The sequence below is a fragment of the Coregonus clupeaformis genome, chromosome 27 (genome assembly GCF_020615455.1).
Source record: "Coregonus clupeaformis isolate EN_2021a chromosome 27, ASM2061545v1, whole genome shotgun sequence".
Taxonomy (NCBI): domain Eukaryota; kingdom Metazoa; phylum Chordata; class Actinopteri; order Salmoniformes; family Salmonidae; genus Coregonus; species Coregonus clupeaformis.
The window spans coordinates 23,020,398-23,036,772 of NC_059218.1; the positions used below are offsets into that span (position 1 = coordinate 23,020,398).

The window sequence follows — 16,375 nt, forward strand, 5'->3', positions numbered from 1 at the left end:
TCCGGCTCACTGAGAGCCAGTGGCAGAAACTCTTTGATGGTTCCCCTCGGCCCTCTCCCAAATCACCTGCTGCAGCTGGTGAATATTTATAAGGTAAACTGTGCTTTAAATTGACACCTAACTCAAAGAGGGGTGTGTGCACGTGTGTGTGTGGTGTGATGGTGGCAGGAGGGGACAGGGGGTGACAGAGCTGGCACAATGGCACTTGTCACCTGACAGCCAGTCATGCTCTTCATGGAGACCTCTAGCTCCTGTGCTTCGTAATGACACGAAGGCTGCTACTTTTAAGAAGAAAACAGAATGAGTAACACATTATGACAGTAGAGACTACAATGCTATTGATACTTTTAAAGCTATTAAGGCAATTGTTTTATGAATCATCCATTGTATAAATGACGGCTGTCAAACAATATATATTTTTTATCTGATTTATTGCAGGATTTGCTATAATCACGATTAATCACAAATTCTCAATTTGCTCAAATTAAGATTCTTCATACAAAAAACATAAGAATATTGATGTCTTGATTTTGTCTAAATTAACAGTTAGCAAAATTAGGTAAATTGAGAAAGCATACTTTCTTTAACCTCAATGTCAACTTGCTTTTACATTGCATTGTTGTTGTTAGCTGTTTAGATGATTTATTTGGGATGTTTTCAGTGTATTTTGAATGCCTTCAGACAATGCGATTAATAAAAAAAGAAAGTGCACTAAAATTACAAAAAGTTACTTGAGTTAACTGATTAACTCGGACAGTATAAAGACATTTTGAAATGTCTACATTTCTACACAATAATAGGAGATAAAATACAGCCAATAGATAGATCTGATATTAGAACTACCAAAAATGGGAAAAAATATCAAGCTCTTTAGCCATGTCTTTTCTTTTCTTCTTCTTTCTTCTTTTCTGTAAATAGCCATTGTTGTGGCTGTGTGTTGCCAATATAATGTCCCAATATATGACAGCAATAACCTCCACTCGAGTCCTCCTGCTAAGCAGTCCCCTGCCACCAACAATTACACGATAAGAGATGTCTTTAATATCATTCTCTCCTCCTATTATATCTGGATTCTCAACAGTCCACTATGTCTAGGATATTGTGTTAGGGATTAGAGTGGCATTTCTTTCTCTACATGCTGAGAGAACAAAGTTAGTAGATAAATGAGAAAAGGATGTTTGGACGTCATTTCCTACTCGGAACAAACTGGTTGAATCAACGTTGTTTCAACGTAATTTGTCAACATATTGTGATGTGGAATCTACGTAGAAAATACATTGAATTTGAAAAAGGTCATCAACTGTTGTTTTGAGGGTGAAATTTCTACCACAGGATTAATTCATCATGGTAACCATATTTTAACATAGACAAACCTTGTATAAAATATGTTGAATTCGTACCTTTAAAACAACGTCAGATTTTCAACGTTATATCCACTATCAGAAAAAGAACAATAGGCTGGGTAGTACCTCCTACTGGAGAAGTGATCTATTTACAGCTACCCTTTGGTCTCCCATCAAGGGTTTTAACCAAGCCCAGCCAAGCTTAGCTATGATATTAGTCACTGACTATTACAAATGTGCTATCGTGAGAATGATTGTTGAAAGAGCTCCACTTAAAGCTGTAATATGTAACTTTATGTGTGGGAGTGAGTTTGGGGGGAGTCATGTAACGACCAAATTCACATAGAAATGTGAGTTATAGAAAGCAAGTCTAAGAAGCGGTAGATCTGTTCTATGTGTGCTATTTCTATGCTTAACTTAACTTTAGTTTTTGCATCTTTTACATTTGGTGTTGTACACCAGCTTCAAACAACTGAAAATACAATATTTTTGGTTATGTAAAAGATACTTCACAGCGGTTTAGATGGTATAAAGTCGTGGTCAAAAGTTTTGAGAATGACACAAATACTAATTTTCACAAAGTCTGTTGCCTCAGTTTTGATGATGGCAATTTGCATATACTCCAGAATGTCATGAAGAGTGATCAGATGAGTTGCAATTAATTGCAAAGTCCCTCTTTGCCATGAAAATGAACTTAATCCCCCAAAAACATTTCCACTGCATTTCAGCCCTGCCACAAAAGGACCAGCTGCCATCATGTCAGTGATTCTCTCGTTAACACAGGTGACGTTTGGCAACTCAAACCTTCAGCTCCCTCCACAGATTTTCTATGGGATTAAGGTCTGGAGACTGGCTAGGCCACTCCAGGACCTTAATGTGCTTCTTCTTGAGCCACTCCTTTGTTGCCTTAGCCGTGTGTTTTGGGTCATTGTCATGCTGGAATACCCATCCACGACCCATTTTCAATGCCCTGGCTGAGGGAAGGAGGTTCTCACCCAAGATTTGACGGTACATTGCCCCGTCCATCGTCCCTTTGATGCGGTGAAGTTGTCCTGTACCCTTAGCAGAAAAACACCCCCAAAGCATAATGTTTCCACCTCCATGTTTGACGGTGGGGATGGTGTTCTTGGGGTCATAGGCAGCATTCCTCCTCCTCAAAACACGGCGAGTTGAGTTGATGCCAAAGAGCTCGATTTTGGTCTCATCTGACCACAACACTTTCACCCAGTTCTCCTCTGAATCATTCAGATGTTCATTGGCAAACTTCAGACGGCCCTGTATATGTACTTTCTTGAGCAGGGAGACCTTGCGGGCGCTGCAGGATTTCAGTCCTTCACGGCGTAGTGTGTTACCAATTGTTTTCTTGGTGACTATGGTCCCAGCTGCCTTGAGATCATTGACAAGATCCTCCCGTGTAGTTCTGGGCTGATTCCTCACCGTTCTCATGATCATTGCAACTCCACGAGGTGAGATCTTGCATGGAGCCCCAGGCCGAGGGAGATTGACAGTTATTTTGTGTTTCTTCCATTTGTGAATAATCGCACCAACTGTTGTCACCTTCTCACCAAGCTGCTTGTCGATGGTCTTGTAGCCCATTTCAGCCTTGTGTAGGTGTACAATCTTGTCCCTGACGTCCTTGGAGAGCTCTTTGGTCTTGGCCATGGTGGAGAGTTTGGAATCTGATTGATTGATTGCTTCTGTGGACAGGTGTCTTTTATACAGGTAACAAACTGAGATTAGGAGCACTCCCTTTAAGAGTGTGCTTCTAATCTCAGCTCGTTAACTGTATAAAAGACACATGGGAGCCAGAAATCTTTCTGATTGAGAGGGGGTCAAATACTTTTTTCCCTCATTAAAATGCAAATCAATTTATAACATTTTTGACATTTGTTTTTCTGGATTTTTTTTGTTGTTATTCTGTCTCTCACTGTTCAAATAAACCTACCATTAAAATTATAGACTGATAATTTCTTTGTCAGTGGGCAAATGTACAAAATCAGCAGGGGATAAAATACTTGTTTCCATCACTGTATATATATATGTATATATATATATATATATATATATATATATATATATATATATATATATATATATATGTACAGCTGCTGAAAAAATTAAGAGACCACTGCAAAATTATCAGTTTCTCTGGTTTTACTATTTATAGGTATGTGTTTGGGTAAAAATAACATTTTTGTTTTATTCTATAAACTACTGACAACATTTCTCCCAAATTCCAAATAAAAATATTGTCATTTAGAGCATTTATTTGCAGAAAATGACAACTGGTCAAAATAACAACAAAGATGCAGTGTTGTCAGACCTCGAATAATGCAAAGAAAATAAGTTCATGTTCATTTTTAAACAACACAATACTAATGTTTTAACTTAGGAAGAGTTCAGAAATCAATATTTGGTGGAATAACCCTGATTTTCAATCACAGCTTTCATGTGTCTTGGCATGCTCTCCACCAGTCTTTCACATTGATGTTGGGTGACTTTATGCCACTCCTGGCGCAAAAATTCAAGCAGCTCGGCTTTGTTTGATGGCTTGTGACCATCCATCTTCCTCTTGATCACATTCCAGAAGTTTTCAATGGGGTTCAGGTCTGGAGATTGGGCTGGCCATGACAGGGTCTTGATCTGGTAGTCCTCCATCCACACCTTGATTGACCTGGCTGTGTGGCATGGCGCATTGTCCTGCTGGAGAAACCAATCCTCAGAGTTGGGGAACAATGTCAGAGTAAAAGGAAGCAAGTTTTGTTGCCTTGCTGAAGCACCCCCAGATCATCACCGATCCTCCACCAAATTTCACAGTGGGTGCGAGACACTGTGGCTTGTAGGCCTCTCCAGGTCTCCGTCTAACCATTAGACAACCAGGTGTTGGTCAAAGCAGAAAATTGGATTCATCAGAGAAGATGACCTTACTCCAGTCCTCTACGGTAAAATCCTTTTGGTCTTTTGCAAACCTCAGCCTGGCTCTTCTTTGCTTCTCATTGATGAAGGGCTTTTTTCTAGCTTTGCACAACTTCAGCCCTGCCCCTAGGAGCCTGTTTTGAACCGTCATCGCCGTGTACTTCACCCCAGCTGCCGTTTGCCATTCTTTTTGTAGGTCACTGGATGTCATTCTACGGTTGTTGAGTGACATTCGAATGAGTTGGCGGTCATCCCGGTCAGTAGAGAGTCGTTTTCACCCTCTGCCGGTCTGTAGCTTTGTTGTCCCCAATGTCTGCTGCTTGACCTTGTTCTTATGAACCGCTGTCTTTGAAATTTTAAGGATGGAAGCAACCTGACGCTTCCTGTATCCCTCTGCCAGTAAAGCCAGAATTGAACCCCTCTTTTCCTCACTCAAAACGTTCCTTTTCAACTCTTTTGCCATGGTCAATAGTTATTTTTTGATTAATATTACTTTTGAGGTACTATTAGCACTGTTTTTGCCATCCAGCTGGTCCTATTGCAAGAGGATAGTGATGACCACAGCAGTGGTTTTTATACTTTTCCTCGTTAAATAAGATTTGGTTCAGATGATCACCTAATCAGTACCTAATTCAGTAGAATGAGGTGTGCCTGTGTTGGAATTCAACAGACACTGGAATGGAATGGAATGGCTGTCATACATGTAGAGATGCTGATTTGAGAAAGATTTGCAGTGGTCTCTTAATTTTTTCCAGAGCTGTATATATATATATATATATATACACTACGTGATCAAAAGTATATGGACACCTGCTCGTCGAACATCTCATTCCAAAATCATGGGCATTAATATGGAGTTGGTCCCTCCTTTGCTGCTATTACAGCCTCCACTCTTCTGGGAAGTCTTTCCACTAGATGTTGGAACACTGCTGCGGGGACTTGCTTCCATTCAACCACAAGAGTATTAGTGAGGTCGGGCATTGATGTTGGGCGATTAGGCCTGGCTCGCAGTCAGTGTTCCAATTCATCCCAAAGGTGTTCGATGGGGTTGAGGTCAGGGCTCTGTGCAGGCCAGTCAGGTTCTTCCACACTGATCTCGACAAACCATTTCTGTATGGACCTCGCCTTGTGCACGGGGGCATTGTCATGCTAAAACAGGAAAGGGCCTTCCCCAAACTGTTGCCACAAAGTTGGAAGCACAGAATCATCTAGAATGTCATTGTAGGCTGTAGCGTTAAGATGACTAAGTGGCATGAAAAACAGCCCCAGGACATTATTCCTCCTCCACCTAACTTTACAGTTGTCTCTATGCATTGGGGCAGGTAGTGTTCTCCTGGCATCCGCCAAAACCAAATTATTTCGTCAGACTGCCAGATGGTGAAGCGTGATTCATCATTCCAGAGAACACGTTTCCACAGTCCAATGGCGTCGAGCTTTACACCACTCCAGCCGACGCTGGGCATTGTGATCTTAGGCTTATGTGCGGCTGCTCGGCCATGGAAACCCATTTCATGAAGCTCCCGAGGAACAGTTATTGTGCTGACATTGCTTCCAGAGGCAGTTTGGAACTTGGAACTAGTGAGTGGTGAAACCTAGGACATACGATTTCTAAGCACTACACACTTCAGCGGTCCCGTTCTGTGAGCTTGTGTGACCTACCACTTTGGAGATTACATTTACATTTTAGTCATTTAGCATATGCTCTTATCCAGAGTGACTTACAGGAGCAATTAGGGTTAAGTGCCTTAAGGGCACATCGACAGATTTTTCACCTAGTCGGCTCGGGGATTAGAACCAGCGACCTTTCGGTTACTGGCACAACGCTCTTACCCACTAAGCTACCTGCCGCCCCAGACCAAAGCAATTGGAACTTAAACTGTTACAGTGAATGCATGGAAGGATGTGGGTTTGAGAGTGAAAAGAAACACAGATTTGTTAAAAACAAATTATGAAAATAAAGAGTAAAGCGGAGTGGTTTGTAATATGGCAGATCATATGAAGAGGGTGGACTTGAAGGGAAATGTTGAGAGAAGGGGGAAGTCCTTGAGCTCTCTGTGTGGGCTAGATCACCGGTCCATCATGCTGAGGATCATCTCAAGGGTGAGATCTCCGTTGGACGCAACCTCTGCTACAGGCAGCGCCACCCCTGCCTCTGCCTCCTCTGACTGCTCAACCACCACCTCTATGGCAGCCTGCTCAGCCTCTGGCTCATTCTTCACTATGATGTTCTCTATGATGAGCCATTGTTGCTCCTAGACGTTTCCACTTCACAATAAAAGCACTTACAGTTGACCGAGGCAGCTCTAGCAGGGCAGACATTTGATGAACTGACTTGTTGGAAAGGTGGCACACACACTCGTGGACAGTTTATTAGGTACACCACCCTAAGCGACTTTGGACGTGGTATGATCGTTGGTGCCAGGCACACCGGTTCCAGTATCTCAGAAATGGCCAGCCTCCTGGACTATTCACACACGACAGTGTCTATGGTTTACCGAGAATGGTGCGATAAACAAAAAAACATCCAGGCGCAAACAGCTGGTTGATGAGAGGATGAAGGAGAATGGCAAGAATCATGCAAGCTAACAGGTGGGCCACAAACAGGCAAATAAATAACGGCGCAGTACAACAGTGGTGTGCAGGACATCTCGGAACGCACAACTCGTCGGTCCTTGTCACGGGCTATTGCATCAGACGACCACACCGGGTTCCACTCCTATCAGTTAATAACAAGAAGAAGCGTCTCCAGTGGGCACGCGATCACCAACACTGGACAATATATAGTCTGTAGAGCATTTACAGATGGACTATCCAAATATAGTGTTACCTTACTTTACGCTTATCCCACAGCCTCCCTACCCATTCTCCACTTGACTTGTCTCTGTCTCTCTGAGGAGCTTTTGACTTTCCCCACATTAATCACTGTTATGACTGCTGATAAGAGGCTTTTTTTCAGAGAAGCATGTATTTAAATTAATGGTTCAATTAATTACAATTGTGATACGTTGTCTTTTCTAGCTATCTTAAGATGAATGCACTAATTGTAAGTTGCTCTGGATAAGAGTGTCTGCTAAATGACTTACATTTAAAATGTAATGTTCATAAGTGGGATTAGTGTTGGCTTGAAGGGTCCACTGAACAAATAGCTAATTCTTTTTTTTCACTAAATGAAATGAAGGTCTCTGCTACGCTATTAAGCTTAAAGTGTGTGTGTGTGTGTGTGAGACTCAAGTGCTCGGACCTACTCCCCATTCACACACAGTTCCTCAAAAAACCAAAGGCTCCCATTGACATCCTTTACCAGTTTCCTGTATCCATGGTGACGGGGAGTTTTGTCCAATCGACTGTCGGTATTGTATGGTGGGGAAATGCAGTGTTTCCTGCTTTTCCCATCGGCTTCCTCCCATTGGTGCAGGGTGGATTTCTTTGTTTGTGTCTTGGAAAGCTACAGAGAGTTCTTACAGAGTGTCACATATCTAGGATAATCCATTGCTTATTCATTTTCTCATTTAAGTGTAAGATGTAAATATTGTGTTTTGTATTCTTCCTGGAGGCTGTTGTTGTTTGTGTCCTGGAAAGCTACAGAGAGTTCTTACAGTCTTATGGAGTATTTTTGGCCAAAACCTTAAAGAAGAAGTAAGTAACATTTACTTGATTAACATAACAAACTTTTTTTGGGCTAATCAAATGTTTTAACGCTGCACGGTGACTCAGTTCGGCTAAATATTAGTTTTTTTTTATTTGAGTCTGTTGGTCAGTTGTATGCAATGTATACTTTTTTATTTTTTCATTTGAAATTCAGGTTTTTGAACTTAAGAATTGCTAAATCCACTTATCCATTTAAATTGCATCATCTCTATGTTTTAAAGTTTGAGACAAGATGAAGCCTTTTCAAGCAGACTGCTTTGACGCTCAGTGGTGCCTCCATCCATCACTACCAACAGTCCATGAGTAACAGACATTACACCACCCCTCTGGTGACTGAACCAGGGAGCCATGCAGAGGCCACAGGTCACCGGTGGCACCCCGCTACAGATCCCACCACAGCCTGTACCAAAGAACAGGCACTCCATCCTCCTGTACACCATCCAACCCTTACTGACAGAGACAGTTATCAGTAAGGAAATCCACCCCCATCCCCAGCCTGACTCCCCACAAACCTGTGGCACTCAAGGCCCAGGCCAGAGCTGCTGGAACCTGGATGTGAGAGTTGCCGTGCTGCTGGTGACCGTGGCTGGAGCTCTGATACTGATCCTGCTCTACAGACTCCTCCAGCTGAGGCACAGACTGAGGCTGGCCCAGGCTCGACACGCCCTGGAGTACTACAGTTTCTACCACACCGCCACCTACACCCTCAACGACCCCAGGCTGCCCCAGATACTGCCCACGAATGGAGATGCTATAGAGGTCACCCCTGTGGCCAACCCTGTGGCCCCTATTGTTGTCACCCCACTACCACCTCCACCGGTCTCCCCACCACCCACTCTACCCCTCCCTCCACCCCCCATCCTGCCTCTACCCCCTCGCCTACCTCCCCCTCCTCTACTGCCTCCACCCCTTCTCCCGCTCTCTTCCTCACTCTCTCTCCCTCTGCCCCTGCCCATCATCCACACCACCCCACCCAGCCCTCACCAGTCCTGGGGCGCCAGCTCTGATGCAGAGGTGTATTCTCGGATCGGAGCGTTCAGACCATCCAGGCTGTCCAGCCTCAGCCACTCACAGGTCATCCTGTTTGAACATTCCTCTCTCTGACATCCTCTCTGGATATTCCACATTAAGACCATTCCACTTTGTGGCTGCTTCTATCACTTCTGTGAGAATTCTATAACCTGTTTGAATGTTCTGAATTTCAGATTCGTGTGTGGGTGTTCTCCCTTTTGATGAGTCCTTTGAGGATCATGAAAGGGATTCTATTGAGTTCACTGCTCTATTATCCACTCACTGTCGAGTACAGAGGCTTTGAAATGTTGTGTAGCTGAATTGCAAATGTCCATTTTATGGTCCTATTAAAGTCACTAAGAATTTAAAATGGTTGCCCTGATCTAATTATTTTTGTTGTATCTAAAACCATGTTTATTATGTTGTTTGTCTTGAGACATATCCCATTTCTCCCACAATCACAATAACTGACCTCACTGTTTCCTCTGATGGGTGGAAGACATTCCTCTGGCACTTTTCCATCACTAGGTCTCTCCCTATCTCACTGGCTCCCTATGTTTTCTCGCTCTCTCTTTCTCTCTCTCTCTCTCTCTCTCTCTCTCTCTCTCTCTCTCTCCCTCTCTCTCTCTCCCTCTATATCTTGCCAATATAATAAATGTTTATGTTCTGTTAAGTAAGCATTGCCACTTCAAATGTAAATAGATTAGATCTGTTCATCACCTTCTATATAGGATTTATGACCTTGTTTACAGACTTCTGCTCTTGGTTTTTGTAAGTTTCCACCTTCCCCGAATTCTGCTTTGAAGATTTATTAACCTTCAATAATTAATAATATTTAAGTTAAATTAAGTTAAGGTCAGGTGCTTTTATCGTAAAACTAGCCTCCATGCTGTAGATTTCTCCTTTGCTGTCCAATGTACGACTTTCTTCCACCAAAACCCTTGAGTTAGAAATGCTGCATAATTGCTTCTGTCTCTGCTTGTCATTTTGTCAAATTGAGAAGAAATGGTGTTGTTAATATTGCCCTCAGAGCCTCAGTGTCCGTTATGCAATGTCAATAGAGCTATTTTACTTCCAAAAGAGTCCTCCAACCAGGCAATTAGTATTGGTCAGTTTTTAACAAAGTGTCTCTAGAGATTAAAACAACCAAAAAATTAATAAGTGGATGCGTAAAATTCGGTTGTGCAAAACTTGCTCCCTATTGGGAGTTAACTCAGTGGGCCAAATGTTGTATTATAAACAGAGGGACAGGATGCTGTATGAGTATATGCAATTAATCATTGCCTTGCATTGATCTTTTCTCATTTTATTCCATTGAATTAATGTATTTTTATTTTATGAGTAGCGATTTGATGAAATTAGACCTTTGAGTAACTAACCCAAGATAGACCAGAGCCTGTCGTTTCCAATGGGAGCAAATTAATCATAATTGGCAGAACAAGCAAGAAGGGCTTGAGATAGTGAGATGCTATTGGCGCGTTCTAGCATTTATTTGTGAGGTGCACTTGTGCAATAACTCAATTTGCCCTTGCACTCCTTCTAAACAACGCAATTTTCAGAAACTTTGGCAAAGAGTAAAGTCTACAAAACAAAGTCCACTCTGTTTGTTACAGATTCTAGTTTTGAAAACAGAAAATGGTATGGAGATCAAATGCTCCATCGATAAGAAAATTAACAGAATATCGGCCAAAATCCATCTCGCTTCATCTTCTCCCACTGCCGTCCACTGGGCTTCCTCTCATCACCATAATTGGTAGTGAGTGGAAATGCCAACCGGATGCTTCACATTTCTACATCCGGTGAAATATCTGGCTCATTGCTCTATCTGTGGCGTAACTCTTGACCACAGGAGGTTGGTGGCACCTTAATTGGGGAGGACAGGCTTGTGTTAATGACTGGAGCGGAATCAGTGGAATGGTATCAAATACATCAAACACATGGTTTCCAGGTGTTTAATGCCATTCCATTTGCTTCGTTCCGGCCATAATTATAAACTGTTCTCCCCTCAGCAGTCTCCTGTGCTCTTGACCTGTGTTTTACCTGGTTTAGACTAAAGGCTTCTGCATGCTTTGGTTCGGCTGGCGCCTAGCCGAACAAGTGTACTTGCATACTCCCTTAAAATACCTTTGCTTGAAAAACAAGAAAAAGTGGCAATAGTATTGTTTGTCCATCTTGAGATGCTGTAGCCAGTATACTTCCACAAAATAGTCTGAATTAATCTAAGATAACTCAAGAAATCTATCATTAATTTTGACGTTTTTGCCAAGGAGATCTTAGTCGCTTTACATCTAACTAAGCAGCTTGGTCTCATAGACTAGACGTAACATAGTAAACGTCAATCAAGAACACTCAAACTAGTACGATATGTTACGTTTGGTATGGTTACACAAGATTGAAAGTTACTTAAGGCAAAAATGAAAGGTGGGTGGTTGGTCTGGGTATATGGGTGGATGTAAAATGCAAATGTCTAACATCCCAAAGGTTGTGTGTTCGAATCTGATCACGGACAACTTACTACTTTTTAGCTACTTTACAACTATTTAGCATGTTAGCTAACCTTTCCCCTAGCCCTAACTGTAACCCTTTTAGCTAACCCTTCCCCTTGCCCTAACCCTAACCTTAACCATTTAACCTAACTCCTAACCTTAACCCTAACCCCTAATCCTAACCCCTAGCCTAGCTAATGTTAGCCAGCTAGCTAACATTAGTGTTAGTCACCTAGCTAATGTTAGTCACAACAAATTGGAATTTTTAACATAAATGTTTTGCAAATTCGTAACATATCGTACGAATTGTAATTCGTAACATATCATACGAAAAGGATGATGGTGTCACGAATGTCAGTGTAATGCGGTGGAAGAAGTCAGGCACAGGACACAGAACTAAGAAACGTACTTTACTAAACGAAGTAAAGAACACAACACAGAAACCTCCACACAGGGAGGAACTAACCCGCTCACCAACGACACACGTAACAATAAACAATAACACACAAATTCCAAATGAGAGACAGGGGTAAATATAGGGAATACAATCAAACATAATGGAGAACAGGTGTAAACAATAAAGACTAAACTAGACAAACACCGAAACATCGATCGGCAGCAGCTAGTACTCCGGGGACGACGAACGCCGAAGCCTGCCCGAGCAAGGAGGAGGAGCAGCCTCGGCTGAATCCGTGACAGTACCACCCGATCTGGCTCTGATGCCAGGGTGCCAGGACCGGCTGATAACCCAACACACACTGAAAAGGCGTAAGATTAGTAGAGGAGTGGCGGAGTGAGTTTTGGGCTATCTCTGCCCAGGGGATATACCGACCACTCCTCCTGCCGGTCCTGGCAATAGGACCTCAGAAACCTACCCACATCCTGGTTTACTCTCTCCACCTGCCCATTACTCTCAGGGTGAAAACCAGAGGTAAGGCTAATCGAGACCCCCAAACGTTCCATAAACGCCCTCCAAACTCTAGAGGTGAACTGGGGACCCCGATCAGACACTATATCCTCAGGCACCCCGTAGTGCCGGAAAACGTGAGTAAACAGGGTGTCGGCCGTTTGTAGGGCTGTAGGAAGACCTGGCATAGGAATGAGACGGCAGGCCTTAGAAAACCGATCCACAACGACCAAGATCGTGGTATTCCCCTGGGAGGGGGGAAGGTCCGTGACAAAATCCACAGATAGGTGAGACCACGGCCATTGTGGAACGGGTAGAGGTTGTAGCTTCCCTCTGGGCAGGTGTCTAGGCGCCTTACACTGGGCGCACACCGAGCAGGAAGAAACGTAAACCCTCACGTCCCTAGCTAAGGTGGGCCACCAGTACTTCACGCTAAGGCAGTGCACCGTCCGACCAATACCAGGATGACCAGAGGAGGGTGACGTGTGAGCCCAATATATCAGTCGATCACTGACCTCGAGCGGCACGTACCTCTGCCCCTCTGGACACTCTGGGGGAGTAGAGTCGGCACGTAACGCCCGCTCGATCTCCGCATCGACCTCCCACACCACCGGTGCCACCAGACAAGACTCCGGAAGTATGGGAGTGGGCTCAATGGACCTCTCCTCTGTATCATATCGTCGGGACAGGGCGTCTGCCTTAGCGTTCTGTGACCCTGGTATATAAGTGAGCTTAAATACAAACCGGGCAAGAAACATGGACCACCTACCCTGACAAGGGTTCAGTCTCCTCGCTGTCGACGAACGCCGAAGCCTGCCCGAGCAAGGAGGAGGAGCAGCCTCGGCTGAATCCGTGACAGATGGACATCCACAAATTAATACATACCATATGAAACGTAACATACACTATATATACAAAGGTATGTGGACACCCCTTCAAATTAGTGGATTCAGCTATTTCAGCCACACCTGTTGCTGACAAATGTATAAAATCGAGCGCACAGTCATGCAATCTCCATAGACAAACATTGGCAGTAAAATGGCCTTACTGAAGAGCACAGTGACTTTCAACATGGCACCATCATAGGATGTGACCTTTCCAACAAGTCAGTCCATCAAATTTCTGTCCTGCTAGAGCTTCCCTGGTCAACTGTAAGTGCTGTTATTGTGAAGTGGACGTCTAGGAGCAACAACGGCTCTGCCGTGAAGTGCTAGGCCACAAAAGCTCACAGAATGGGACCGCCGAGTGCTGAAGCGCATAGCGCGTACAACTCGTCTGTCCTAGGTTGCAACACTCACTACCAAGTTCCAAACTGCCTCTGGAAGCAACGTCAGCACAAAAACTGTTCCTCAGGAGCTTCATGAAATGGGTTTCCATGGCCGAGCAGCCACACACAAGCCTAAGATCAACATGCACAATGCCAAGCGTCGGCTGGAGTGGTGTAAAGCTCGCCGCCATTGGACACTGGAGCAGTAGAAACGCGTTCTCTGGAGTGATGAATCACACTTCACCATCTGGCAGTCCGACGGACAAATCTGGGTTTGGCGGATGCCAGGAGAACACTACCTGCCCCAAGGCATAGTGCCAACTGTAAAGTTGATCCACCAACATATTTTACAAAAGGTATGAGGTTATTTTCTGCATATGCATCCTTCTTTCAACGCCAAACGCACCAAGGAGCTCTATTTTCATTTCATCTGACCATAGACCTGTTCCAATCCAAGTGCTATTGCCGTTTAGCAAACTTCAGGTGTTTACATTTGTTGGTTGCTCTCAATAAACTCTTTCTTCTGGCAACCCTTCCAAAGAGCCTATTGGCATGGAGGTAGCGTGTGACCAGAAGATGCGACCAAGTTCTGTAATTCTCCAACGGTGGCTTCACTGTGGATGGGGACAAGCAGCAGCAGACTTAGTGATTTGGAGGCCCCAGGCAGAGGCCAGTCTGAGTGATTTGGAGGCCCCCACCCCCATGTCTTTTAACATAATCATGGCTACTGAACAAAGAGCTGTTTGGAGCCGGCTCTTTTAGGTGAACAAAGCAGAATGAAAAGGCTAATGAAAAGGCTAACTCACTAGTAAAGGTCTTTGCATACCACATCGAAGAGGGGTAGGCAATTATTTTGTTTAGAGGGCCACAATTGGATTTTTTTTTTTAATTGGTGGGCCGGCCAAAATTGTTTATCTGTCCAATTTGTTTGTCAAAAGCAATTTGCGGGCCAGAAAAACGGGTAGGCATTTTATAGGCTATAGGTCCATTGTCATTTCTACATATTTTCTATTTGGTTTTAGTTAGTTAGGGATGCACTGATGTGAAAATTCAAATTTTCTTTGCAATATCGACCAACCCAATATTTATTTTAACCATGCTAGCAATAATACAAACTGCAACCAAGTTTCTATGTTCATAAGGCTAATAAGAAATAATGTCAAATGACTTGAATATGGGAAGTTCTTCCATGGGCAAAGAAACTCAAAAGGGGTGATGATATTAATTAACAATAATCTTGATCCGAATGTGCAAATTGTCCAAACAGATCCGCAAGGTAGATGGATGATTTTCAGTATGTTATTGGACCATAAACAGATATGGCTCATTAATCTATACGGTCCAAATTATGATGATCCATGCTTCTTTGAAAATATATATAATAATTTATCAAACCTACAAGCAATACAAGACTGTATTATTATGGTGAGAGATTATAATACTGTTTTAAATACCTCAATGGACCGCAAAGGAAATCACACTACAAACTATCACCCTCATGCACTTAAGGAAATCACAAATCTCATGGATATATTGGAACTTGTGGATATATGGAGGCTTAAATATCCTGATCTAGTGAGATATTCATGGCGGAGGCTCAATCAAGCTAGTCGTCTTGACTACTTTCTTATGTCCTTCTCGTTGGCACCAAACGTTAAAAAAGTGTTGATAGGGGACAGAATGCGGTCAGACCATCAAATCATTGGTATATATATTACTCTTACAGAAATTCCACGTGGGCGAGGATATTGGAAATGTTATCAAAGCCTATTGGATGATAACTTGTTTTTAACATAGGTACAGCAGAACCCCTTATTGTATGAGACACTTTAAAATGAGCCTTTAGAGGCCATGCAATTCAGTACTCATCTCTAAAACAAAAGCAATTCAGAGGCACAGAATAAGTTAGAGGAAAAACAAAATGAACTTATTAAAGAAAGATCAAGTGTAATATATTATAAAAAATAAAGTGAACTGGATGGAAAAAATATTTTTGAATCTTCAACATAGAAATGCTACCAAAAATAATTTACTGAAACTTGTTACAAATTATGGAGTCACCAATGATTCACCAAACAATATTTTGAAAGAGGAAGCAAAGTACCTTAAGCATATGTTTTCGTTTCAGTCTCCTCCATCTCCACTAACCGAAGATAATTGTATGGATTTTTATTTATTAATAATGTAAAATTAACAGCTGTACAGAAAGACTCATGTGAAGGCCAAATTACAGAGGAGGAACTTCTTGATGCAGTTAAAGCCTTTAAGTCCGGGAAAACTCCAGGGTTGGATGGCATACCATTGGAGGTATACCAACCCTTTATTTGATATACCCAGAGGACCATTATTAGCATGTTTTAACCACTCCTACAAAAATGGTAGATTATCAGATACTCAACAAAAAGGTCTGATACAGTATCCAAGAGGTAAATATAAAGATCCGGTCCATTTAAAAAATTGGAAACATTCGAACACTATGAAAATTCTGGGAAACCAGGCCTGGTATTCATAGCTGACTTTGAAAAGGCTTTTGATAAAGTACAATTGGAATTATATAACTATATTTCAGTTTTGGAGAATCTCTTATATAATGGGTTAAAGTTATGTATAGTAAACCTAGGTGTAAAATAGTAAATAATGGCTACTTCTCAGAAAGTATTAAACTGTCAAGAGGAGTAAAACAAGGTTGTCCACTATTGGCATATCTATTTATTATGGTCATCGAAATGTTAGCTATTAAATTCAGATCCAACAATAATATCAAGGGGTTAGAAATCAAGGTCTTAAAAACAAAGGT

At 42.6% G+C, this 16,375-nt stretch overlaps 1 protein-coding gene across 1 annotated transcript; it reads left to right on the forward strand.

The window, feature by feature from the left end:
• The first annotated feature begins 7,690 nt into the window (after positions 1 to 7,690).
• On the forward strand, positions 7,691 to 9,011 carry LOC121542205 (disintegrin and metalloproteinase domain-containing protein 15). Its single transcript, XM_041851680.1, has 2 exons — positions 7,691 to 7,895; positions 8,129 to 9,011. Exon 2 carries the CDS (start codon positions 8,256 to 8,258, stop codon positions 9,009 to 9,011), a length of 756 nt encoding a protein of 251 aa, XP_041707614.1. The 5' UTR covers positions 7,691 to 7,895; positions 8,129 to 8,255.
• The last annotated feature ends 7,364 nt before the right edge of the window (positions 9,012 to 16,375 follow it).